Below are 27,005 nucleotides of genomic sequence, written 5' to 3'. Positions count from 1 at the left end.
GCTGCTAGTATAGTGTTCCATACTATAAAGTAGTAAGATTTTTGTCTGAAGCTAAAGATTATAGAAATTTCGGGTCTGAATTGGTTTTACTTATCAGGAAAGCTTTATAAATATCTTGGGATGGCTTTATGCTATTTTTCTGACATTCCCCACCCACCCTAGAGGTTAGGGGCGAAGCAACTAATAGATTATACAGTAAAAGCCTAAGATGATTAGTCCGATATGGTACATAATAGACGCATGGGTAAAATGATTAGTCCGAATGCGTCGGAAACGACGCAAAAAAAAAACTTCTTTGGTATGCCACAAATCAAAAAATCTAAAAATACAAATGTCTTACAATCCCTTAAGGAAGCTGTGTTTAAAATTTGAAGCGATTCTGACGACAGGGGGGAAGTTCGGCACTAATGGGTTAATTTAACCAATAGTAGCACAGTGTAGAAACAATTCGTCCACATTATTGGTTGAAAAGTGGGATCTCTAGTCACCAAGAATAATACAGCCATCAAATACAGGTGGGTAATAAGAGATATAAAACGTCTAGATGACAAATACCTTAATTTAACCAATAGCAACACAGTGTAGAAACAATTCGTCCACATTATTTGTTATTAAGGGGAATCTCTAGTAACCAAGAATAATACAGCTACCAACAGGTAAGTAATAATAAATATAGAAATATGTTAGTAGGCCAAAAGATATGTTTGATAAAAATCGTATTTCTACTATAGATTTAATACACTTTTAAAAAGTAAAGTTTAGAGTATTTTTAAAAGCGAAACTTTTCTATAATTAGGGTCGGTCCGTCCGTACGTCCGTCCGTACGTCCGTCCGTACCGGATAGCTTTTTTCGTTAATTAAGGCATGATTGAATTGTCCTATCGATTTCAAATTTTGCATGGTGATTCCTTTAGTAGTTTACGATTTAGAAAGCGTAGCAACTCTATGATCATTACCAAAATGTCCGTACGTCCATTTTAAACATGTTGATTTTTTTTTACTTTTTTAACAACAAATTTTTATGTGATCTAATCATCCGATTGATCTGATTTTAAGTATATTGATTCCTGGGACAACAAAGTATAATGTCATAAGCGAAGCAACTCTATAATCAAGTCCTAAATATGTAAGTATGTCCATAAACATTATCCTGTGTAAAGCAATTTTTCAACAAATTTACTTACAATTTTGCTTCAACTCTTATACATTTATATTCTGATTATTCAGTTCTGACACTATATAAGTGTTCATGTCCGTTTGTCCTACCGTTTTAGTGCTTCGCTTTTATGGATGTTGTCATCCTTGTTGCTCCTAAAAACATGTATGATAATTTATGTTCGACATACATAATACTTGAGTTTGTTTCATATTACTACTTGAAAGAAAAAGAGAGAGAAAGAGATAGAACAAGAGGGAAGATAGAAAGAGGGAGCAAGACATTATCGTATATATTTGCATATATTGACCAGGAATTAAGGGAAAGGACAAGAGATGATTAATTACAGCACCCCGAAAATTCAGTATGATTGACATGTACCATAAACTGTGTTCTTATTGGTCCAATATATTTCTACACTGTGTTCTCATTGGTCTAATATGTTCCTACACTTTGTTCTTATTGGTCCAATATATTCCTACACTGTGTTCTTATTGGTCCAATATATTTCTACACTGTGTTCTCATTGGTCTAATATGTTCCTACACTGTGTTCTTATTGGTCCAATATATTCCTTCACTGTGTTCTCATTGGTCTAATATATTCCTACACTGTGTTCATATTGGTTCAATATATTCCTACACTGTGTTCATATTGGTTCAATATATTCCTACACTGTGTTCTCATTGGTCTAATATGTTCCTACACTGTGTTCTCATTGGTTTAATATATTCCTACACTGTAATCTCATTAGTCTAATATGTTCCAACACTGTGTTCTCATTGGTCTAATATGTTCCTACACTGTGTTCTCATTGGTCTTATATGTTCCTACACTGTGTTCTCATTGGTCTAATATGTTTCTACACTGTGTTCTCATTGGTCCAATATATTCATACACTGTGTTCTCATTGGTCTAATATATTCCTACACTGTGTTCATATTGGTTCAATATATTCCTACACTGTGTTCTTATTGGTCCAAAATATAACAACAATTTGTTCTTATTAGTACAATAGGATTGAAGGATTTATTAATATACGTTCATCTTCTACAAAGCGGGAAATTTTTTTCTCGTTTTTTTTTCGACCATTTCAATTATATAACATTTTGTTATAATAAAGAACCGTTTGACTTAATACGCGCATTTGACTAAATGATAACACACAAATTTAAAGAAAATACTTTTTTCATATCCCTTGCTCCGAATATTATCTGTATAGCTAATTTGCAAACACTTGTCCTAATTCATACAGACACACGCACACACACACACGGATAGAGACTGGTAATAACAAGAATGACAACATACATAAAAGCGAAGCTCTGAAATTGTTTGACAAACGGACATTATTACTTGCAGAGTGTCAGAACTGAATATGTAGAATATAATTGAATAGAATTAAGCAAAACTGCCTAAGTTCAGGATACTGTTTAAGGACATTTATTACTTAATTATAGAGAAGGTTTGCTTATAACATTGTACCATATTGTCCTAGAAATCACCCTGCAAAGTTTGAAATCGATAGAAAAATTCCAACAAGTTTAAATTAACAAAAAAAGCTATCCTTCGCGGACGTCCTGACTGACCCTAATTTAGAAAAGCCTTGCTTTTAAAATACAAATTTTAGTATTTGATATTTTTTGCCTTATAAAAAGATAAAAAAGATATAAAGATTTTTGGCTTTATGTCGACTATAGTTTGACTATCAATTATAAACAAAACAAAAAGTTACTTCATAAAACCTCTACGTTTCGCAGAAAAAAATATCAAAATTTTCAGCCAATGGTTTTAAACTAGTAAGCATTCACATAATTTTTGATATGATATTATATTGTTTTTAATGGACTAATTATAATTATTTTTATATAAATTTTATCTCCATCCTTTCACACAGACTTACATATCGGGAGCAATACACTTACTTATAACACATAAAACATATAATTTACTTACAAAAAAACATCAAGAGATTATACAGATATGTTTTTTTACTTAAGTAAACAAGAACGTAGGATCTAGATTCTCCCCCAAAAACTCTATCAACTTTAAAGGTTAAACGGGCATGACGGGTACGGTTTTGCAGCTAGCAGCCTTTAAAGTTCATTATCGTTGGGAATGATCGTTACCAGGTACATTTTACCGTGAACTGCACTAGATCCTGAAAGTATAGGTAAACGTAGCTTCTGTGAGATGAAAAAATAACGGATGCTAACTTTTACTGGTGCTTAAAGTTTTTTAAGCACTTTTTCTCATTTATTAAATAATTTTATTTTTATGAACAGGGTCCAAACTACAATAAATATTTAATAATAGGTTTAAAGCAGTAAGCTTTTTTTGTCTGAAGCTGAAGATCCCGGAAAATGCTCGTTCGAATTGATACTACGTATTTAGGCAACATTTATAAGTGTATTTAGATGGTTTTAGGCCATTTTCTATACCTTCTTAACCCTCCTTAGAGGTCAAGGGCGAAGCAACTAGTTTATACATAAGGTACATAGTCTTTAAGAAGTTTGAAAAGTGTAAAGAGTGTGATTGCGCTGAAAACTAGAGGCTCGACACCCGTTGTATAGGTTTAGTATGACAGTAGGGTATTATGCTGAAAACCAGAGGCTCAACACCCGTTGTATAGGTTTAGTATGACAGTAGGGGATTATGCTGAAAACCAGAGGCACAACACCCGTTGTATAGGTTTAGTATGATAGTAGGGGATTATGCTGAAAACTAGAGGCTCAACACCCGTTGTATAGGTTTAGTATGACAGTAGAGGATTATGCTGAAAACCAGAGGCTCAACACCCTGTGTTTAGGTTTAGTATGATAGTAGAGGATTATGCTGAAAACCAGAGGCTCAACACCCGTTGTATAGGTTTAGTATGATAGTAGAGGATTATGCTGAAAACCAGAGGCTCAACACCCGTTGTATAGGTTTAGTATGACAGTAGAGGATTATGCTGAAAACCAGAGGCTCAACACCCTGTGTTTAGGTTTAGTATGATAGTAGAGGATTATGCTGAAAACCAGAGGCTCAACACCCGTTGTATAGGTTTAGTATGATAGTAGGGGATTATGCTGAAAACCAGATGCTCAACACCCGTTGTATAGGTTTAGTATGACAGTAGGGGATTATGCTGAAAACCAGGGGCTCGACACCAATTCTAGTCACTGCTTCACTGTTCTAAAATATACGTTTCAGCTACAGAAAATTAGTAGGTGGTTTTCATCTTATCGCGTATTATTCCATATACGATTCTTGAATATCTTATTTTCAATTAATGTTAAAAGTGGTTAGGGGAGCCCTGGATGGATAACACCCGCAAGGGTCAAAGTGGTTGGAAACCCCTACAAGGTGTAGAAATACGTTTTTTAAAAGTTAAAAAAATGGAAGGTTTCTAAAAATAGTGAAAATAGTGCCGAGCCTAACTAATAACCTTTACGAGACAATATATTTAACATTTTAGGCTTGAAATTCTCTATTAACATTTTAGAAATTCAAAAGTTTTAAGAATTTCTTGAAAATGAGGCTTAGTGTATGTTATTTCTCAGAAAAACTGACATCTTTACTTTTTTTTATATAATTTTACCTTAAATGATAAATACACTGAAATTATTACTAACAAACATTAGCATGTGCAAAAGTTGCGAAGCTGTTAGGAAAATAGACTTTGATACAAAAAAATAACTTCCATGTTTTCATTCGATTTAACTTTTATTCTTATCCAGCGGTTGCATCCCTAGCATCTCGGACATGGTTTATAAGTGGTTTGTGAGATCTTATCGGAAAACATAAACCTTTCTATTTCATGTAATAGGATATAAGTTTATGAAATAAATTATTTTATAAGGTTGAGCTATAAAGTTTCATAAAAATATATTAAAATTGTCCTTAATCGATTTCAAAAATGGATTAATTATTACTTCACCCTATCCCCTACCCTCCACCTGGCTATAAGTCCCGACCAATAAATAACAGGGGTATATTCTACATAAATTGTTTCAGATTATGACTTTATTAGTTGATAAGCAACTGGAATAAAACGCGCAACGAGAGAGCTATAAACAATCATACTGTCCAAAATGTAAAATTTATAGATTAGCGTCGCTGCTAGAAATTTAATAAAAATTTGCTCCCCTTTTACAACATAATATGATGAAAAATCTATTAATCAACATAATATATATTAATATAAAACATGTTGTACAACATTTTAATCAAACTTGGGATATAATATTTCATTTTTTTCTAGTAAAATTGTGTGAAAAGAGCCGGGGGGAGGGGATATTTGACTTAAATCAACCATAGTTATAAAAAACTTTCGTTCATTCATTGACTTAAATTTAAAATCATTTGTTTTTAAAATGAGAGTCGAAATGGTCCAACAGTATTATTATGTTTTTATTTTGTACTACATTGATCTTTATTTTAGTATATTGCAATCTTATAATGACGACACCAAGTCGATTAATAAAACGACCTTTGTCTGCATGTACTGTATGAACATCATACCTTTTCTCCTTTCTTTTTCTCAAAATTTTACACTGCTAACATAACAACATATATATGTACATTACTATTTTGAACATCTACGAATTTTATAAAAAAATGAATATTTAAAAATTAACTGAAATTATTTAATATCAAAGAATGTATTATAATATTTCAACTAATTTACCATCCTTTCTTTCCCAAAATATCTACCAATTAACAAGGCTATTTTTGCCCATTGTCCTACCCCTAAATTCATGAGAGAGAAAAAAACAGATTTAGCTGAAACTGAAAATAATTGGATTTGTGAAATTTTAAATACAGAGCGAAAATAAAAGGTTGGAGTAGAGTTAGAACGAATACTAGTTATCTATAATACAAAGTAGAACGATGTCTGTCTGTCTGTCTGTCTGTCTGTCTGTCTGTCTGTCTGTCCGTCCGTCTGTCTGTCCGTCCGTCCGTCCGTCCGTCCCTTAAGATCTCGGTACCACTAAACCGATCGGATTCTACTCTTCAGGGAATATACCTACTGGTCCTTTGGTGGTTTTAGGCTATTTTCTTGGGGGGGGGGGGGGGGACACCCCCAACCCCCCAAAAAACAAAAAATCCCCCCCCATTTTTTGTAGGGGATTTCCTTGGTCCTTTTACGTATTTCGCCCAAATTTTTTTTTATCACCTCTTGGGGCAAAGCCCCTAGAGGCTAGGGGCGAAGCCGCTAGTTTATTTTATATCGTATTAAAGCCAGTTTTCCGCGGGTAGTAAAAACAACAAAGGATCGATTTCTCGGGGCCAATAGAACAGAAATTTATTCTAAGTTTCTTTTCATTTTTTTGTGAAACACGAATTTAAGTATGGACCAGAAGCGGTTATAATCCAACGGATTTGAAGCCTTACTGAATTAGAAGATTGGAGTATAGTCCCTTTCGTGATGTGGTATCCGCCGAGGATAAATGGCAGACACCGGAGTTCAATTAGATTACGGCAGTGTGACAGACGTGGACACCTTACTATAGAGAAGCTACGCTTCTCTAGCTTTCACTAGATAATGATCAACATCTATTTTCAGTTGTCACTTTATTGAAGGGTTAAGAGATACTGAAGCTATATACAACAAACAATAATTACATGGATAGGAATAAATAATCATAACATGAAAGCATAAATAATACATATACAATGGTCAGTTTGGGCAATAATGATTCCCCCATCCCTGGAAAGGGTGGGGGAGAATTAAGAATACAGTTAACCATAATAAACATGACAGATTCAAATCATTAATTCTAAGCGTAGGGAGGGGGTCACTAGACCCCTTCCCCAGGACTCGGGGGAGGGCCATTGACCCTCCACCGAACCCCAGATCAGGGGTGCCATAGACATGGCTCACGGTTGCCGAATACCACAACTCTCCCCTCGGAAGGCTGGGAGGTGGTTTCCCTATCAGACTTCCGACAGTGGTTGAGGCCTTCGGCCCGCTCCTTAGGGCTAAAATATATACAAACGATAATGATTCAATGGAATCCTAGTGGTGAGTATCTTCTTAGGGTTGATGGGCTCCCAATGTGGGATAGAAGGCAGAGGCTGACTTGGGTTGGATACGTTGGTCAGCGCCGGCAGGTATCAGGTTTGCTGGTGGCACAGTTGTTGCTGGAACGGTCAGCAGTGGGACCTGCGGGTTGTTGTTGGCAGCGGCTGGGGCACTGGCTGCCAGGTTGATTGTCTGAGCAGCGGCCTGTCCTCCTGAGGGGCCGCGGGGTCGGCCAGAGGGCGGTCCTGGCCTACCTGGGCGGTCATGCCCGCTGTCAGTTGATTTCATAGACACCATTTCCTCGGCTGCTTCCCTGCCGATGGGAATGGCATCCCAGTCCACTGAAAAGTCCCGGGACTTGGCATGGTTGAGCCTGGCTCTAGCCAGCGCTTTCCTATATAAAGCTGGATGGTACAGGAACACTTGTGATATCGCATTCAGGGCGGCCCGGACTCCTCCTTGTGCTGCTGCCAGAGAAATGATGGTTAGGTCCCCCAGCAGTTTGAGGATCAGCAACAGCAAGCACAGTATGGCGGCGCCATCTCCCCACTCGTGGATGGCTTGTCTAAATCCTGCCCAGACATCCAGGGCTGCCTCTCCTTCCTCCGCCAGTCGGTCAATGTTGTAGGACACTATCCCATGGTCTCCTGTGGCCGAACAGCTGCCTTGCTGAACGCAGGAGCCATAGGATAGGCCGGTCAGCATGGCACTCTTGTATGCTGGGAACGCCAGCAGTTGTTGCCAGTCGTTCAACTCAGCCTGCGAATACAAACCACCTGAACTGAAGTCATCTAAGGGTTCTGTCAACAACTGCTTAGGCGTATCCAGCGGGGGTGGCCTCTTCTTGGGAGCAGGGGTTAACTCTATCCAGCCTTCCTCCGCGTGCACAGTCAGGGGGTAGGTGGAGGAGCAGGGAATCTTGGTGGCGTGCTCACTGTATACCCGTGTCACAGCGTCTACAAAACCTGTGGGCTCCACTGGCACTTTGTCCCAACACTCCTTGTGTTCGCGGACAACATACTTGTGCCTTTGGCAGGTCAGCTGCAGCAGGATGTCTCCCCTCAGTACCGAGAACGTGCTCCCCTGGACACGCACCGGGTGGGCCGGATCTAGTTGCTGGAGCTTCCAGCAGTTGGCCGCTACTTCTTCCGCTGCAGTGCTTTTCATGCGCGTTTCCAGGGTAAACCCAATATAACCTGCATGGATCTGTGCTTGAAGGGGAACGTCAACATCCCTGGCCGACACTCTGGGCAGCGCAGCCGCGGCTGGGTCAGCTGCCACGAACAACGCTGGATGGTTGGTGGCATGGGCCTCGAAGTCGCAGTTCACAATTGAGGTGGGGTTGGTCATGTTGATGAAAAACTGGGCCTGATGGTCAACCAGATATGCATCCCTCACCGGGCTGGGCTGGAGGCTGCGGATCAGCCTCAAGGGGCAATCTCTTCCCAGGTGGTCCCACACGTAGGTTGCTTCCCCAGTGATACAGGACAGCTCAGAATGGGGACACTCGAGGGTCAGGTGGTCAGACTGGGACTCCACCCGTCCATCCTCCACCACATAGGTCTCCTCCTTGACCAGCAGCCGCCGCTCCTGTAGCACTAATTCATTGCGGTATAGCTGGCCCTCAAAGTGGACGTCCTCCCCCTCGCAACCCACCCCCTCGGGGCTGTTGACGAGGGCGCCCACCATGTCGATGGTGAAGAACAGGGGGTGGTTCAGCTGGAACGTCAGTGGCTGGGTCTTGCCTGGCAACGTGTATACTCGGTTCCTGGCCAGGTCTCGGCACGCTTCTGGGTCTATCTTGGTTGGCCTCATGAGGGTGGGGACCGAGGTCACCTTGAGGTGACCCCATACCCCACACCTGAATGTCCACTGGGACACGGTGAGCTGACAGCTGAACCCAGTGGTTTCCCTCACCTTGACTTGCTGCAGGACGTGTATTTCATGGCCCAGGGGCACCTCCTGGTGTAGGGGCTCCGTGTCACACATCTTTTCTTTATTGTAAGACGTGACATGGGTGGGGTTGGCACAGTCCCACCCCACCAGGACGTGGCTGGTTGTAGGCCACACGGCTGCCAGCAGGAGGCCCCACAGGACCATCCACCAATGGGAGAGGCTTCCAGGTAACCATCTTCCTCGTACACGCGGCTGGGGATCTCCGGCTCTGGTCACGGCTGCTTCTTGGGGCTGGACACGGCTGGGCTGCTCCTGGCTAGATACAAATTTCCATTGAGCGTTATCTGTATGCGGCCGAGGCACCCCGATACCCTCCCCAATGACAGACTGGCAAGCGACTGGCACTTGCCTGGGTGTCGGCTCCCCTAGCCCTAAGTGCTCCCTTCCCTGGTCCAAGGCATGCCCAGTGGCATGGGGCTGAAGTGCATGTGGCACAGGCTCGCCCTTACTCAATGCCCTCCCCTGCCCTAGGAACTCAGGTGCATGTGGCACAGGCGAGTCCTTATTTTCCCAAATTTCAATCTCCCCAGCCTCAGGTGCAGGGGGCACAGGCAAGGCTGGGTGTTTACAATATTTTGGATACAACACATTTAACAAATTCAACTTATCCTGATGGTGAGCAGCTGGGTTCCCTTGGCTGGTAGAGGGCTCTGGATGGCATGTAGCTGGACTCTCCCTGCAGGCTGGTGGCGCTGGCTGGCTGGGGGTGACGGGTGTCAACCCTTCCTCTGGGACCGCTGGCTCGTTCCAGGACTCAGGTCTCTCGGTGGCGGCGACGGTTGTCGCCCCAGACATCAGGTTGGAGGCTGGCTCGTTCCAGGATCCAGGTATCTCGGTGGTGGCGACGGTTGTCGCCCCAGGCACCAGGTGGGAGGCGCTGGATAGCACCCCCCCATCATCCCAGGTGGCGACGCCGGGTGGCGTCCCATACATCGATGCAGAGGTGCTGGCTAGCACCTCCTGCCTCTCTCGTTCAGCGGCTGCCAGGGCCTCCCCATACACCGTCTCAGGGACGCTGGGCAGCGCCCCTCCACTCTTGCTGGGTAGGCTCAGTCGGGCAGGTTCCATCATGTTGAGGCTGAAAGGCTGGGGCCTCAGCACCTCTGGCTCGGCTATGTTGTTGGGCTGTATCAGCTCTGGCCCCAGATGGTTAAGACTGAAGCCTAGGCCAACCCGGTTGGGTTCAGCCGCGCCGCCCAGTACGTTGATCCTAGCTGGGACAGTCCCGAACTGCGGCATCCCATCGGCTCGGTCCGCAGCTCTGGGGGCGGCTGCTTGCGGTGGTGGTGCTGGGGGCGCGCTCCCTTCCATATGGGCCACTCTGCTGGGCTTCCCTGGAGGGGCACCCTTGTCGGCGGTGCGCCTGCGGCTGGCTACCTGGGCCCAGTCAGCTCTACAATCGGCCGCCGTGTGACCGTCATAGTGGCAACGCTCACACTTGGCAGAACGGTCACGGCGTGGTTGGGTGCGCCTCTCCTCTAGGCTAACTTCCACAGGCGTTGGACAGTCTCGAGCTCGGTGGCCTCTCCCCTGGCAGCGGTAGCAGCGGCCTGGAACCTTGTCATCTGGAGCGACCTTCCCCATCTGGTGGAGACCCGGAGCCAAGGAGCCAATCTCCATTGGCTCCGACTCGTCATATTGGGGCAACTGGATGCAGGCAGATCCAGTCAGCCCGTCGGTCGAGTCCACTAAGCACACACCTTCCTTCAGCTGCTTAGTAACCATGGTCACGGTGAACATGGCCTTGCGAGTGTACTCAGGTACACTCGCAATTTCATGGTTCATCATGAGGCGTTTTACATTGGCGTTACGAATTCCACGATTTAATTCGTCCACCAACAACTCAAGATCCTCATGGTTGTAGGCGTCCCTATACAAGGCGCACTTAGTTGATATGTACGCTTGTATAGGTTCTGTCGAGTGTTGCTTGTAATCCCTAAACGCTTGTTTAAGCGTTTGGGATTCAAAAGCAGGGCGAAATAGCAATTCACACTCGGTCTTGACCTGTTCGTAGGTCAAGGCTTGGCCTGCCTCGCCAAACAGATGGGACGCCATTTCCGCCGCTTGCCCTACCAATGACAGTAGTAGGGCGTTGCGGCGGTTGAGGGAATCATGAGGTGGCACGCGGTAAGCCGCCCATGACATCTCAAGTCGGCGGATATGTGCCGACCAGGATTGCTTGGGCGGCCCTCTAAACTCCGGCAGATTGCTCAGCATCAGCTTGCGGTACTCGGCTGGGGCCGGCTGAGGGTCATCCTGGAGCCATCCTGGGGCTTGGTCACCTCCTGGGACTTGATGCTGGTCCATTGGGTCAACGGTGAAACGGCGGGCACAAAGTTATACAGTACTACAATGAATGGTTTGTCACTTGAGGCTTCCTAGCCTAACAGCCAACACTGTTTGTATCACTAGGTTGGGAGTTTAGTTGCAAAGATATAACTTAGCTGTACTTATCAATAGTTAGGTGTTGAGGTAGATAGATGTTGAGGGTCTGAACTGCAGTCAGGAACTGATTGGGTTTTCCCTTATCACACTAGAGCTAGGAGGAAAGAAACTTGCAATTCTTTATTTGCTAAAACTACCCCTGTTAAATGCTATGGAGTAGCTCCGCTCTGGTGTGAGAGTGTGTGTGTGTGTGTGTGTGCGTGGAATCTTCTGTCCTTGTAACGCGCGTTCGCGCCGTCAAATCCGCGCACACGGGGGAAACGCGCTCTCACCCCTCAGCTCGCTCTCTCATTGGTCCGCTTCGTCCGTTGGATTTATGATATTTTCCGCACTCTGTTTTGCTACCCGTGAATGGCGCTCTGTGTATCCGATCGCTAGCTCCACACTACAGACGGACTTAGTCTAGTGTGGGTAGGAAGGGGGAAGCGCGTGAGGGGACGGGGGTAACTCCGTCCGTTCCCCCTGTGAGGGAGGGGGGTAACTGTGTGCTGGTGTAATAGGGCCTTTTCTTCTTAATCTTAGGCTTGTCTGTTATATCACCCTGATTGTATTTGCCTTCAATGGAGAGGGGCCCCTCCCCTTCCCTTGGAATAAGGGGTGTATTGTTGTTGTGCTGTGGGCTTGAGATTGTTTTGATTATATTACATCTAGCTTCTATTTTTTGTCCTTATCACAATTGCATAACAGATTTGTTGACCAACTCTGTTCTATTTTTAGCTGTTATCACAATACACAGTAATCCAAGCCTGTTCTATTCTTAGATTTATCACAACACAACAATTTGTTTGCCAAGCTTTGCTCATAAATCTATTGTTTGGCCATCACACTAGGGTGGTAATCCCTGCAAATGTGATATAATATCTGTTTTCTAGATGGGTGGCTGCGTTGTAGCTTCTCAGGATACTCGGGGTTGACGTAGTTTTTCTCTGTTCTGGTGCACTACACCCGTATGTTAGCTCGCAGCTTGCAGCTATGTGGCATGTTTCAGCCTATCGGCGGCAGGGAATGTCCCGTCCTGCTAGCGCCGCTGATCCAAATCCGGCTGATGGCGGCAGGGAATGTCCCGTCCTGCTAGCGCCGCTGGTTCGGATCCTGCTATTTCTTGCAGTAAAGTTGGCCTATTTTCAGCCGTCTACACGTATTTGGCTTGTTTCAGCCGGTCCGCAGGCCTGTTTCAGCCCTTTTGGCGCTCAATTCTCCGTTAGATATCAGCGCTGCTCGCGGTTATTCGTCAGATTTCGCTGTTTCGCTTCCACAACTGCCGGATGCAGAGTTAAACTTTGCTGTCCAGGGTGGGTAATTCAGGTTGCTTGCGTCAGTTTTGCCAGATTCACTGCTGGGAGTACCTTAGCCTCAGATGCGCGTCTGCTCTACACTTGTGGTTCGCCGTAATCTCACACAGCTGTCACCAAAGTTGTGGTATCCGCCGAGGATAAATGGCAGACACCGGAGTTCAATTAGATTACGGCAGTGTGACAGACGTGGACACCTTACTATAGAGAAGCTACGCTTCTCTAGCTTTCACTAGATAATGATCAACATCTATTTTCAGTTGTCACTTTATTGAAGGGTTAAGAGATACTGAAGCTATATACAACAAACAATAATTACATGGATAGGAATAAATAATCATAACATGAAAGCATAAATAATACATATACAATGGTCAGTTTGGGCAATAATGATTCCCCCATCCCTGGAAAGGGTGGGGGAGAATTAAGAATACAGTTAACCATAATAAACATGACAGATTCAAATCATTAATTCTAAGCGTAGGGAGGGGGTCACTAGACCCCTTCCCCAGGACTCGGGGGAGGGCCATTGACCCTCCACCGAACCCCAGATCAGGGGTGCCATAGACATGGCTCACGGTTGCCGAATACCACAGTGACATCGCTTCTTATGGGGCGATTTGTCGTATTTTTCACAGCAGATTTTCTCCTATTTCTAGCCCCTGCGGGGGGCTCTAAACGCGGGGCCAATTACCTAACCCTGTGGGGCAATCACCTAACCCAATATAACCTAACCTAACCTAAAATAACCTATAAAAAGCCATTTTAAAAATACGACAAATCGCCCCATAAGAAGCGATATCACGAAAAGGACTATTCCCGAAGATTGTTATCATAAAAGGATTTTCACAGAGTTTCATTTGAGATGTGATACTCTAAGGCAACTATAGAATATTAGGTTCAGTAACAAACAACAGACAACAAACCTTGTTTGAACTGCGCCTGCAAATTTGTCTCTTCTATAGATTACAAGTAGTAGTTTAGACACTCAACTTAATGAACCAACCATTCAAAATATAATGAAAGTCCCCATAGTTAGTCAGCAAACGTCATCATTAAACTTTGGGAACTAGTGTAATATTGTTCCCTTACTTCCTGGCTAATGTGATAAAAATTTGAATCATATGAATTAAAAATCAAATGCTACTCAAATGTCAAACTGTTTGAAATTACACATTTTTACTTTACTACAATAAATGTCAATTATTTTGGTATTTATTGTACATCTATCTATTCTATAGTTCTCTTTATAACTTGGAAAATACAATATTTTATATTCTTTTAGTCAAAAGCAAAGTTTTTCTACAGATTAGTTAGTTAGATCGCAAATATAGTATAGATTATTATGATCCCGTTATATTAAGTAGTGCTGTTTTTTTTGTCTAAAGCTTAAGACCTGATTAGGTTCTTCCTTTTATCGAAGCCTTACATAGGTCCTGGATGCTGTTAGGCTATATTATTTTTATAATCAGTATTGGGCTATGCTTTTTTAGTCCCTATCTTACCACTTTGAAGATATAATCCCTAGATGCGAGGGGCGGAACAGCTAGTTGATTATATAAAGCACATACTCTTTTCCAAAGATAAAAACTTTTTGGAAAATATGAGATCTTCCCTGAAAATACGTACTAATAAGGGTCCATTAATTATCGAAACTTTTTGGTACTAACGCAGAGATACAGACATAAAAGCCAAATTTAAATGATTTAATTATCCTATTTTCTTTAAAATTATAGTAAGAAATAAGTGGTAAATATGTCTTAAAGTTAGTTATCCTTTTTTTCCATTTTGCTTTTAAAAAAGATTAGTCTTATTTTATTTTTATGCTTTAATTAGACTACTGGTTGTGCCTGTAGCATCTAGAGGATTTAAATTCAAAGATTCAAAAAAAATCCCAAGACTAATATCTATAAATAAAATAATCTAAAACCTTCCGGAGGCCTATGTGGAACTCCATTAAGAAATTTATGAAATCTCAAGATTTAGACAAAAAACCTTACAACTTTAATTAGTAGGATTAATAAAGATCTAAAATTATTAACGTTTATTCTTTTTCAGATGCCAAGACGGATACGTACTGGTAGGCAGTGCAGAGCTACAGTGCGGGGAGCAAGGTCAATGGCTGGGCAAACCACCAGCATGCACAGGTAAAAATTCTTATCCAATCAGAGCAGGACTTGGAGTCACGTGGTCAATGGCTGGGCAAACCAACAGCATGCACAGGTAAAACTTTTTATCCAATCAGAGCAGGACTTGGAGTCACGTGGTCAATGGCTGGGCAAACCACCAGCATGCATAGGTAAAAATTCTTATCCAATCAGAGCAGGACTTGGAGTCACGTGGTCATTGGCTGGGCAAACCACTAGCATGCACAGGTAAAAATTCTTATCCAATCAGAGCAGGAATTGGAGTCACGTGGTCAATGGCTGGGCAAACCACCAGCATGCACAAGTAAAAATTTTTATCCAATCAGAGAAGGACTTGGAGTCACGTCTTCAATAGCTGGGCAAACCACCAGCATGCACAGGTAAAACTTTTTATCCAATCAGAGCAGGACTTGAAGTCACGTGGTCAATGGCTGGGCAAACCACCAGCATGCACAGGTAAAAATTCTTATCCAATCAGATCTGGACTTAAAGTCACGTGAAATTAAATTGACCAATGGCAATTGTTAATTTCTTTGACACCCAATCAAAGTTAAATTTTATTCAAGAAATGTTTGAAGTTTTTATTTAACCAACTAGAACTTACCATTGTCTTAGTGATGTTTTCAAAATTTATGAATTTTACCAAATCTTTATGCTTTTGTTTTAATTCATAAAATGTTTCCATTTCAAAGTTATTTTACTAAAATAGTTAGAATTATATATTATTACTTTTTTTATAATGAGATCAGTATCTTCAAATTAAAATACATATCACAAAATAATTATGAGATACAGGGTTATATTAGACGAGTATAATGATAAATAAATCCAAATAGTTATGCAATGTTAGGATTGTTTTCATTAAGAAAATAAAGGATGTAGTTTAATTTAACAATCATTGCCCTCTCCAACCCTTATAATAAATGATATATAACACACAATACTGATGTATGTAATTAGTTTTCAAATATAATTAATATTGTGTCGCAACTTTGATGCACTTCAGAACAGGTGTGTCAACGCTTTCGCATATTATAAAATCCGCAAAGTGCATCATCCTTATATAAAAGTAACAGGATGTTTATCAGTCTTTCTCTTTGTATAAAAGGATCTCGCTAACCGCTGAACCGATATGGTTCTCCTTTCAAATGTATCTTTTTTAGGTCCTGAGAAGGTTTATAACTATTTACGGGGAGGGTACCAGGACTCTTCCAAGATGAATTGTCTCTCCACCCATAAAAAAAGATTTCTTTACTTTTTCTTTTCAAACTAAAATTGTCCCTAGAGGCCTCTATATATGTAAGTATCCACTAGTATTAGCAAAAGGATAAAATAACAAATACATATTGCGGTTTCAAAATGCCATGTAGGGACTAGAAATATTTATTTTTGTTGAAAAATTTTAAGCAAAAGGTGTTTAGGTCGGATAGATAGTTCAGAAATAGGTTTTAGTTTGTGATATAATTTGCGGTAATGATTCGTTACATTTAACGGGGGTGATAGCTCACCATCAGAGAGGTCTCACGTCTTATTCATTTAACTTTTGGTAAATAAATACCCTTTATGTTATATTATACTACAGTTGAAAACTTGTATTTTTTTACTATCTTCTTAGCTTTATTTTTTACCCCATTTGAGACATAAGTTGATGCTTTAAAGCTCAATCCATTACAAAATATGTTAATAAAGGCAATAAAAGTACCAAAAACAAAATTTTATAATACAAAAAAGTATTAATAAATATTGGTTTTAAATTGTTGGGTTTATATGATTATATTATGTTAATATTTAATTATTTTTGCTTGCATTGATATCAAATTACTGAATATGTCTTTCTTTTGTTTTAATTAACTTAAACTTAATGACAGCCCAATTAAAAACTTAATGACAGCCCAATTAATTCATTGTTAGTTACTATTTGAGCATATCAGAGCTGGATCTTTAATTCATTTCAGTGGTGAGCCAAATCGGGGTGAGCAAACTTTCCACCAATGAGAGCACAGCATTTTATGAAATGCCGCTCACTAAAATGATTTAAAGATCCAGCTCTGTTCTTGTCCGTGCCCATTCCTTTGGCGCCTTTTTGTTGTTTATTTTCGCGCCAAAGTTTTGGCGCCATTTTGTTTCAATACATTTTCGCGCCATATTTTGTGTCATGTGTTTGTATCTAATTTCAGAGGTGGAGTGTGAGGATCCGATGTCTCCGAAGAACGGATACATAGAAGTTTCAAACTTTAGAGGTGAATACATAATTAATGTACAACAGGGATACAGGGATAGGACAATGGCTGGATAATTAATTAATCCCCTTACTCCCCAATCTTTTCTTACCTATAAATTTTTTAGAGGAGAAATGGTTAGAGATTAATTTAACTGTCATTATGCTATCCCTCCCTGTAAATGGCAAGTCTATTAGGCTTTTAAATACTTGCTAAAAGCTTCTTTTAATTTTTAGAAAAAGTTTTAAAATCTTTCTTAGTCCTAAAGTAATTTTATATTTTAAATCTTAAATTCTGTCGAAAATATGATTATTTTGATGTATAAAAAAGAGAGAAAATGAACAACACAAGAAAAACTATATTGAATATTTGGCAGATTTTTAGCATTGAAACATAGTTTTGTTGTTATTTTGATATGCAGTCAATAAGTTTAACTTTTTTTTGAACACGAACATACGTGCGGGGATGCGTTAATTACAGAGCAATCATGCTTCTAAAAATTCCCTATTTTCCATTTTCAATTTTTTTCCACGAAGCTTTTTAAAACACATTATATATTTCGAATGAAAAAAAATCTGCTTTTATATATATTTATATCATTGGAAAGAGGGAACAATAGACTTAAAATGAATCTAAACCCAAACTGTAATAACACGTTCTGCCATTTGCCATTTTAGATTGTTGGGGTTATTTGTTTATATTATAAATATTATTTTGCATTAACTTATCCTCTTTTCCCTGGTTTATATGGAACACAAATGTTAAACACTGAATATATAAGTCAGGAATTTATGGATAGGCCAGTAGAAACTATTTCAAACTTTTAAATAGATTTTAAATTATTGAATTTTAGGACTTTAGTAAAATATGAAAAAAGAACAATTATTTACATAAGTTGCGTAGCTTTGGAAGCTAACAATTGTGCTTAAATTTTAGAAAAGTTATTTAGTCTAAATGACGACCTCGGAATTTAATGTTGTTCTATTAATTTATCCAAAAGCTTTTAATATTTAAAAACTGTTTTCTGAGGTATAATTTTTGGAAAACTGCTAAAACGTTTTTTGGGTACGCAATGCCCCAAGCCAATGAAGAAAATAATATATTGATTTTAATATTTGTCCATTGTAAGTAAGTTAAATTAAGCAATAAATTTGTTCCTTTAAAAGAAAACACTGTACATTGTGACATACGGACGGAATTCACATAGATTTTCCTATCCTTATTTCTCTTTATGTTTCGAGTGAGTACTGAGATGGGTTCTTAAAAGATAATGCCGCGTTTTTTCGACATTTTTTACGCTATGAATAACAAGCGCGGCATTCGCGAAATCTAAACAGAGTATACAACTTAAGAATTCAAAATTTTAAAATTATTATTTTAGCTATTTGTATAATGTCTAATATAGCTCTAAAAAGAGGTATTAATTAATATGCAGCAAAAATGGATTTAAGATAATTTGTTTTTCTTTAATAAATGCTGTACCAACAAAAGCGAAATAATTATATAAATAGTTGTATACTCTGTTTAGATTTCGCGAATGCCGCGCTTGTCATTCATAGCGTAAAAAATGTCGAAAAAACGCGGCATTATCTTTTAAGAACCCATCTCTGGGACGTTAGGGGGAGGAAATGACAAAAGTTGAAATGACTTTATGTTACCGTAATAGTGTAGTGTGTTAATATTATGTGACCTAGGAGTTGGATCATGTTAGAGTTAAGAAACTTTACTATAAAAAAGGAAACCCAAGATTGAGGATGTCACAATACAACACCCAAGTACTCAAAGTTTTTAGACCAATATGCATTGCATGAGATAACCTATTATAAAAACTTTAGATACCAATTCAATGTTCCCTATCTTCATGCTTAAAAGCCCAATTGCAAATGTTATCCTTAGAAAAGTTATAAAAAAACAACATTTGGATAAATTTTTTTTGTACTAAAAGAACTTTTAATTTAAAGATTAATGCTCTTCCTATGTCTTCCTAAAAGCTCTAGAAGTCCAATTGTCAAGGTAACCGTATTTTGACATAGACATGCTACTTTATTTTCAGACTTGAAATTCAGTTCTTTTAGTATTAGTAGTCAGATTTTCCCCCACGAATCTGACACATATCTAAGGTTCTGTCCTCTAATGTGGATATGCTTTTATAACCAGTTTAGCATTTAACAAGCTTTTTTTTAACAACTTTGTTAATGTCATCATAATCTTTTATGTAAGTTTTACTTTGAAATTTTTAAAAAATCAATTGCCGCGGATTTTTCTTTCATAATTTTATGTTTGAAAGTTTATGTATTATTTATTTATTATCCTAGATGAATGATCAGATACAATATTCTATCCAACAATGGATGTAGATTGTAGAATATATGTGGATTATGTGGATATTATGACAGGGGGGAGATTGTCGTCAATTTAGCCTGCTAACGTGGAACTCGTTCATCCAGTAGGAGGAGCGAGGGTTTGGATAAAGTGGGTTGGAGGGGGGAATCGTTGTTTTTGTCCGCTGCGAGTTTCACTTTATAAAAGAGCATGAATATCTGGTGTAATATCCAAGTAATAATATATCCATTCATCTAGAATCACGTCGTGTCGATAATTAGTCAGTTATGACCACTTTTATTTCATGTTATATAGTCATTATATAACTATTAAAATTGTTCTGACAATGTGATACTTGATTTGAACAAAAATAAACAAAAGCTTTCAGTATAGATGAGAACCTGTTCTAATCCAGCGGAAATTAATCGATATTAAAGCCATACTAGAAAAATACTGAAATTAATTTAAAATTTTTTGTTTAGGTCGTTATCAGTATGGCTCAATAGCCACGTACAAGTGTAATCCAGGTTTCATCCTATGGGGCAATGCATCCAGGTATAGTGAGACATTCTAAAGGGATCTAAAGGGATAAGACAATGGCCTATAAATTGATGTACATCCCCTATGATGATACACACAATTACCCCTTCTGTAGATTAAAATGAATGATTGAAAAACTCAACTTAATAAACCAACCAACCATAATTCTCTCTCTCTCTCTCTCTCTCTCTCTCTCTCTCTCTCTCTTCGTCACCTCGGGGCTAAAAAACTGGTTTAATTCTTATAATTGTACATTCTATATCCGCAAAAACCTGTTTATGATACGATGCGAGAAATAACTGTTATATTTTAGACTTTGTAGTGATCGTGGAAGTTGGGAGGGTACGCCTCCCCTATGTCACCCCATCACTTGTGGTAAACCACCTCAGGTAGTACAATTAATGATTCCCAAAATAATTAGGTACGATTTCATCAACTTTATAATCTTCACAAAAAGTCTAGTTGTTCTTTTACCATGATTTATAAAATTGTATTCATACAACAATTTGGTACTCTTCAATATGGGAATCAATTTAACAATCAAGTTTAAAAGTTAGTTTTGTAAAATTTCTTGTATTTAAGCTGTCTTCTTTGTTTATTAATAGTTAGCTATGACGTTTTGACAAATTTACACTAGTTAAATAGCAGTAGAGCAGTTGCACTATCAAAAGATGGATATATTCTAGTTTTGGGAATAGTCCCTTTCGTAGCAACGCCCATAAGGGGCGATTCGTCGTATTTTTAAAATGGCTTTTTATAGGTTATTTAGGTTAGGTTAGGTGATTGCCCCACAGGTATAGGCAATTGGCCCGGAGGGTTAGAGCCCCCCACAGGGGCTAGAAAAAGGAGAAAAGCTACTGTGAAAAATACGAAGAATCGCCCCTTAAGGTGCGTTGCCACAAAAGGGACTATACCCCTAGTTTTAAATTTGAATAAAAGAAAGAATTTATTCCAATTTCTTTTTCCATAACAGATTTATTTGAATTCCATCGAGTTTGGTGTAATTTATTGGATGTATATTTCCAGTTCAATTTTATGCTCATACATTTTAACTTAAAATAAAGCAGCTACATTTTAAATTCGGTGTGTTCGTTCGTCAAATTATGGCGGCTGTTTTAAATGGGCCTTCATGATTTGTCTATGTATTTTTGGCCTCTTAAGCTGTTTGTATTTTAAAACGGGCAGGATAGGAACAAGCTGCTACATGCGATAAGCTTCTGAAATTTAAATAGAAGATTCCCCTCACCAATAAGACATGATTCATAATGTCTAAACTGCCAGTCATTCTGTTTCAATTTCTATACTTATGTTGGCATCATTGTCTCAAAAATAAAATCCTTATAATCCATTTCAAAATTTTGGTTCGATTATTTTAACACTCCTTTGAGTTTGAAATAAAATTAGAATATATTACTAAGATAATTGATCTAGCAACCATCTTTCTTAAACATTATATTCAATTTTATGATATTTAATTGATTTCAAAACGCAAAAATGTATCTATCTATCTATCTATCTATCTATCTATCTATCTATCTATCTATCTATCTATCTATCTATCTATCTATCTATCTATCTATCTATCTATCTATCTATCTATCTATCTATCTATCTATCTATCTATCTATCTATCTATCTATTAATTTATCTATCTATCTATCTTTTAATTTATCTATCTATCTATCTATTAATTTATCTATCTATCTATCTAGATTGAAAACGGAGTGTATAACTTGGATAATGGAACCACGACCTGGAATTCGTTGGCCACCTACAGATGTAAACCTACTTTTATCAACCTTTATTTAGGTATAACAAGTGTTTTTTTTTGCAATAATATCCACAAAGTATGTTTTTATTTTCTCTTTTGTACCTAGGCAGCTTCTTAGCTATTTTTTAGAATATTTGTGGAGGCACAATTTTTTTTTCATAAAGAAGAAATTTCTCCTTGTACTAATAATCAGTTGCTTCTGTTTATGGAACAAGGCATTCCCCTACTATCAATTTTAGTACGTGTCACGCTACAGACATAGATACAGTAGGCCTCTACTATGACTAGTTTGCTAATACAAACACACATGAATATGCACATTTCAATAGCATTGTCTTTATGGTTGGTATCATCCTTGTTTCATTAAACTGTGTATGCAATTTACAAACTTTCAATGGTGCGCTACTTATGGACATAATTGTCCTTGTTACACATAAAACAAGGATGACATCATCCATAAAAGCGAAGCTCTGAAACGGTTGGACAAACGGACATTGACACTTGTATAGTGTCAGAACTGAATAAAAAAAATTGTGAGTAAATTTGTAAAAAAAACTTCTTGATACAGGATAATGTTTATGGACATACTTACATTTTAGGACTTGATTATAGCGTTGCTTTGCCTATAATATTGTACTTTATTGTCCCAGGAATCAGTGTACTAAAAATCAGAACAATCGGATAATTAGATCACATAAAAATTTGTTGTGAAAAAATTAAAAAATTAACATGTTTAAATAGACGTACGGACATTCTGGTAATGATTATAGAGTTGCTACGCTTTCTAAATCGAACCTAACTACTACCGGAATCACCATGCAAAGTTTGAAATCGATAGGACAATTCTAACATGCGTAAATTAACAATAAAAGCTATCTGTTTCGGACGGACGGAAGAACGGACGTACGGACCGACCCTATTAATAGAAAAGCTTCGCTGTTAATAAATATAAAATATGTGTTGTCTACAAGTTGTGAATATTTGTATGTTTTCTGTTAAATATTGGGAAATCTAACACAAATATCAGGGATATAAAGGGATAAGACAATGTCAGATAAATTAATCTACATCCCCAATGATGATACACAAAGTTACCCCTTTTGTAGATTAAAATAATAGGTTCATCCATTTAGACACCAATTAATTAAAATTCAATAAAAGTCCCTAAGGTTGTTAAGCCAACGAATAAGAAAACTTTATAAGAAGACTTTAAGGACTAGTGTAATAAATTGCCCAATGTCCCATCCCTCCCTGAAGACAAATACCTTCAAATTCTCGGTTTTTATCACAATATGTGCAATTTTTCCTTTCATTGAAAATTAGACCACTAAAATTTTTGAGAAAAGATTTTCGATAATTATTAAGGTCTTAGTTTGATTTTGGGCAAGAAAAGCACTTTTAAATTGGGAACAACTTTTAGAAAATTACAAATATATTGGCAAAGGGGGGGGGGAAGTGCTGTGGTGTATCGTCAGTTGTATGGTTTAAACCAAATATTTTCGTCTATGTAAAATGTATTTTTTAGGCATAAAATCTTTTTCTCTTTGACATAAATCTCAGAAAGTTATTGATTTTCATGTTTTATATATTGTAATATAGTTAAGTTTCCTATTTTTTAAGAATTTTTAACAGAAAATCTACTCTGTAAGCGTTTGTGTCTTTCTATCTTTTTTTTCTGTAATGCCGCAACTTTTAATGTTCCAGCATTTATTTTTTAAACTTTTTCTTTAAATAATTCTGTTTTCTTATTCTTTCTTCACTATTAAAACGGTCAGTTTGACTTTGAAGTGGCATTTTATAATATATTATGTTATTATTTTTGGTAGGCATAAATTGTTCACGAAGTTTCTATCATTTCAAATTATATCAAAGGGTTAGTGTTCTGTTGGACGTTACTCAACCTAGTAACCTGAGTATTTGAAACGTTTGGTTTCTGATGTTAATGAAACAAACAATTAAAATTTGATAAAAGTAACCAGAGTTTTTCAAGCAACAAATAAGAAAACGTTATTATAAAACTTTGGGTACTAAAGTAATTAATATAATAATGTCCCCTCCCTGCTTTTTAGTGTCATTGGCAGTGCTTCGCCCATAGGTAATTGCCAAATAATCATTCAAGCACTGTTAAATTGTAAATAATAAATTATTTTATTTTAGTTGATAATGTGAGTAGCCCCATAGTGACGGCACTGTGTACACTGGATGGAACCTGGACCACCCCGCCAATTGAATGCCAGTTTGATCCCATGTCGATTGCTGACACCTTCAAAAAGGTATATTGTAATTTTATTATTTATCCTTTTGGTATCAAAGCTACTCTGAAAGTAAAGTAGTTCTTAAGTAAAAAGATTTAACTTTTACTTAGATTTTTAAAACGGCGTTTCTTTTCAAAAAATGACCAATAATAGGCCAGTATACATTGTAATTGACCAATGGTAAATTGTATACTGGCCTGTCATTGGTCATATGTATTGTATGACGTCATTTGTTTAATAGGCACTATAAGCTGCTTCACCTTCTTGAGCTACAAAGCCCCTACCCCTTATTTTGAATAATAACTAAAATATGGGGGGGGGGGGAGGAACTTTGTTTGTTTAAACTTTAGGTCAGGTTAGGCTAAAAAATGTTGTCTTGAATTCTGAGTAGACCCAAAGGGTTAGGCAAATGTAGCCCATCAGGGTTAGGAACAACCGCAGAGGCTAGTCATAGTATAGTAAAAATATTTCCGATTTATTTAAAAATAAGTTTTTTAGTGCTCGACAGGTAGTTTGTTGGAAATCACCTACAATCTGTTATATTACATAAATCTATTCCTCAATTGATATTCCTCTCACTTTTTCACCCATTTCCTTTTTATAGATGAAAAAGGTACAGGGATAAGACAACGGAAAATAAATTAACCTTAATTTTTGTAATGTTATGTTCTATGTCTAACCTTTTCCACCCCTTATTTTTATTTCCATAATTATTTGTGTGCAACTTTGTATGTCTTTGAATTGTGAATGACAGGAACTAGGTTTACACTAGGGGCCATGGATTCGCCAAATTAAATTGCTGAAAATTTGGGTATTTTAGTGGCGTAATATTGATGTAAAAACTGTTTTGTGCTATAACTAAAGGAAAGTAGGTAGGAAGGCGGAAAAAGAAGGAAGTATGTTGTGTGGAAATTTTCACTTAGAATTGTTTGTCATAATCCTGGTCCCCTTGTCCCTAAGTTTGCACAGTTTTGGCAGATACAGTTTCAACTATTCCAATCTCTGCAACATTTTTGCAAAGTAGCAAAAAGGAATTAAATTTCAAAAAGCGATATTGTGATATTCGGACTAAAGTTCAATAACTTGGTTAAAAAAACTAGTTCCTAAGTGTATACAATTGTAACTTAAAAATGTTTTTTTTCATTCCTTTGCAAAAACAGGACTAATAAATCTTGTGCAATTATCAATCACTATTTTAAAAAAGAAGAAAAAAAACATCAAAAAGGGTTTAAATCTAAGACTTCATTACGGCTGATGAGCAGCTGCCGAGCCTTACAATAAATACTATCAATTCAACACAAGTATTCATTCAAATTGTAATTAGAATATTAGAAATATTAACAATTAACCAATGAGAGGCCGCTATATATTTTACCACAGTGAATACTGGCTTCTTATTGGTTAATTGTTAATTTTTTTTTGACGTCATAGTTCGACACTTTTAATGTTTTCTTTTAACAGAGATTTATACCTAAACAGAAATGTTTTTTTAGCTTTATCATAGAATTAATGTTACATTGTATAAATAATAATTTTTCAAATATTGATTTATCTTGGGTGAGGAGAGATGGATAACAGAGATATAAAGGGATAAGACAATGTCCGATAAATTGATATACATGTTACATCCCCACAATAAACACCAAATCATTCCTTTCTGTAGATTACAATTAGTGGTTAAAACGTTTTGACCTTAACCTATTGAACCTACCAAATAAAATTCAGTCGATGTCCCCAAAATTATTAAGCCAACGGATAAGTAAAAGTTGTTATAAAACTTTGGAAACTAGTGTAATAAACAGCACAATGTCCCCTCCCTCCCTGGATTGAATGCAATTTAAGTGTTATTCACACATACATATGTGTCCTAATGCATTAATTGCATAACCCCTTCAAAATACAACAATAATGTAATATTTTTTCTCGTATTCATTCGAATCCGGTGGATAGGAACCGGTTCTCATCCATACGAAAAAACTATGTCTAGCATCGTTATTTATCCAGTTTTCTACGAATATAGAAATGTACAATCATAAGATTAAAACCAATTTTTTTAGCCGGTGCCGCCGGCACCTCGGGTCTAAAAAAAACTAGTTTTAATCTTATAATTGTACATTCTATATCCGCGGAAAGCCGTTTATAATACGATACGAGAAATAACTATTCAAATATGATATTAGTTTCTTTGTAAAATTTAAATTGTACTCTAAAACACAACAAAGTATAAAATCTTGATTTTGTAAGAAAATTTAGTAACAAATTAGGTTATAAAAGAAAATTATATTTTAATTGACTATATTTTCAGGGTCGTTCGCTGGCTGACTGGGCACTGAATGAGGACGGTCAACTTAACCTCAGATCCATTATTATCATTGGTAAGTTATTCAGGGAGTAAGGGAGGGGACAATGGGCAATTAATTCAATTTAAGAGGGTTCGCTGAAAAGCAACGAAAACCAGATTTTTCAAGAAAATTTTACCAAAATTGTAAGGGGATCATGGTAACCTAATTTAGAACAAAATTAGTTCTAAGAAAAAAATCATTTACTTGAAAATTAAATTATCAACACATCACAATGTAGTAAACATTCTGTAATTAATCACTAGAAAAATCTTGTTTAAACCACCCTCAACCCTTCTAATATATTTATAACTGACCCCAAAATTCAAGCGGTTCTTAGATTATTTAATACATAAATATCACAGTAGAGTTTCTATACATGAAAAGACATTTTCTTGGGATAAAATATTTGTTAAAACCAGCGATAAACAACAAACTTTTCTGTCTGCATATTCAAAACTAGCTCAGCTAGTTAGCGGGGCATTGATGCGCAAGTCCCCAAAATCAGTAAGAATCTGCTGTATTCGTGCACATTCCCTTTAAGCCAGTCCCC

The 27,005-nt window shown here is 37.9% G+C and overlaps 1 protein-coding gene across 1 annotated transcript in view; it reads left to right on the top strand.

Annotated features, from left to right (window-relative positions):
- LOC145332548 (uncharacterized) overlaps window positions 1-27,005 on the top strand; it is a 186,734-nt gene that overhangs the window by 130,012 nt on the left and 29,717 nt on the right. Inside the window, exons 12-18 of the mRNA XM_080177550.1 lie at window positions 14,918-15,006; window positions 17,184-17,246; window positions 20,030-20,102; window positions 20,401-20,476; window positions 21,800-21,896; window positions 24,016-24,131; window positions 26,419-26,488. Coding sequence (XP_080033676.1) covers window positions 14,918-15,006; window positions 17,184-17,246; window positions 20,030-20,102; window positions 20,401-20,476; window positions 21,800-21,896; window positions 24,016-24,131; window positions 26,419-26,488 — 584 coding nt within the window. The remainder of the gene's footprint in view (window positions 1-14,917; window positions 15,007-17,183; window positions 17,247-20,029; window positions 20,103-20,400; window positions 20,477-21,799; window positions 21,897-24,015; window positions 24,132-26,418; window positions 26,489-27,005) is intronic.

Source organism: Acartia tonsa, chromosome 11, assembly GCF_053477335.1.
Source record: "Acartia tonsa isolate MP-2025a chromosome 11, ASM5347733v1, whole genome shotgun sequence".
Taxonomy (NCBI): Eukaryota; Metazoa; Arthropoda; class Copepoda; order Calanoida; family Acartiidae; genus Acartia; species Acartia tonsa.
Note: the sequence above shows the minus strand (reverse complement) of the source record. Positions and strands in the feature narration are given on the sequence as shown.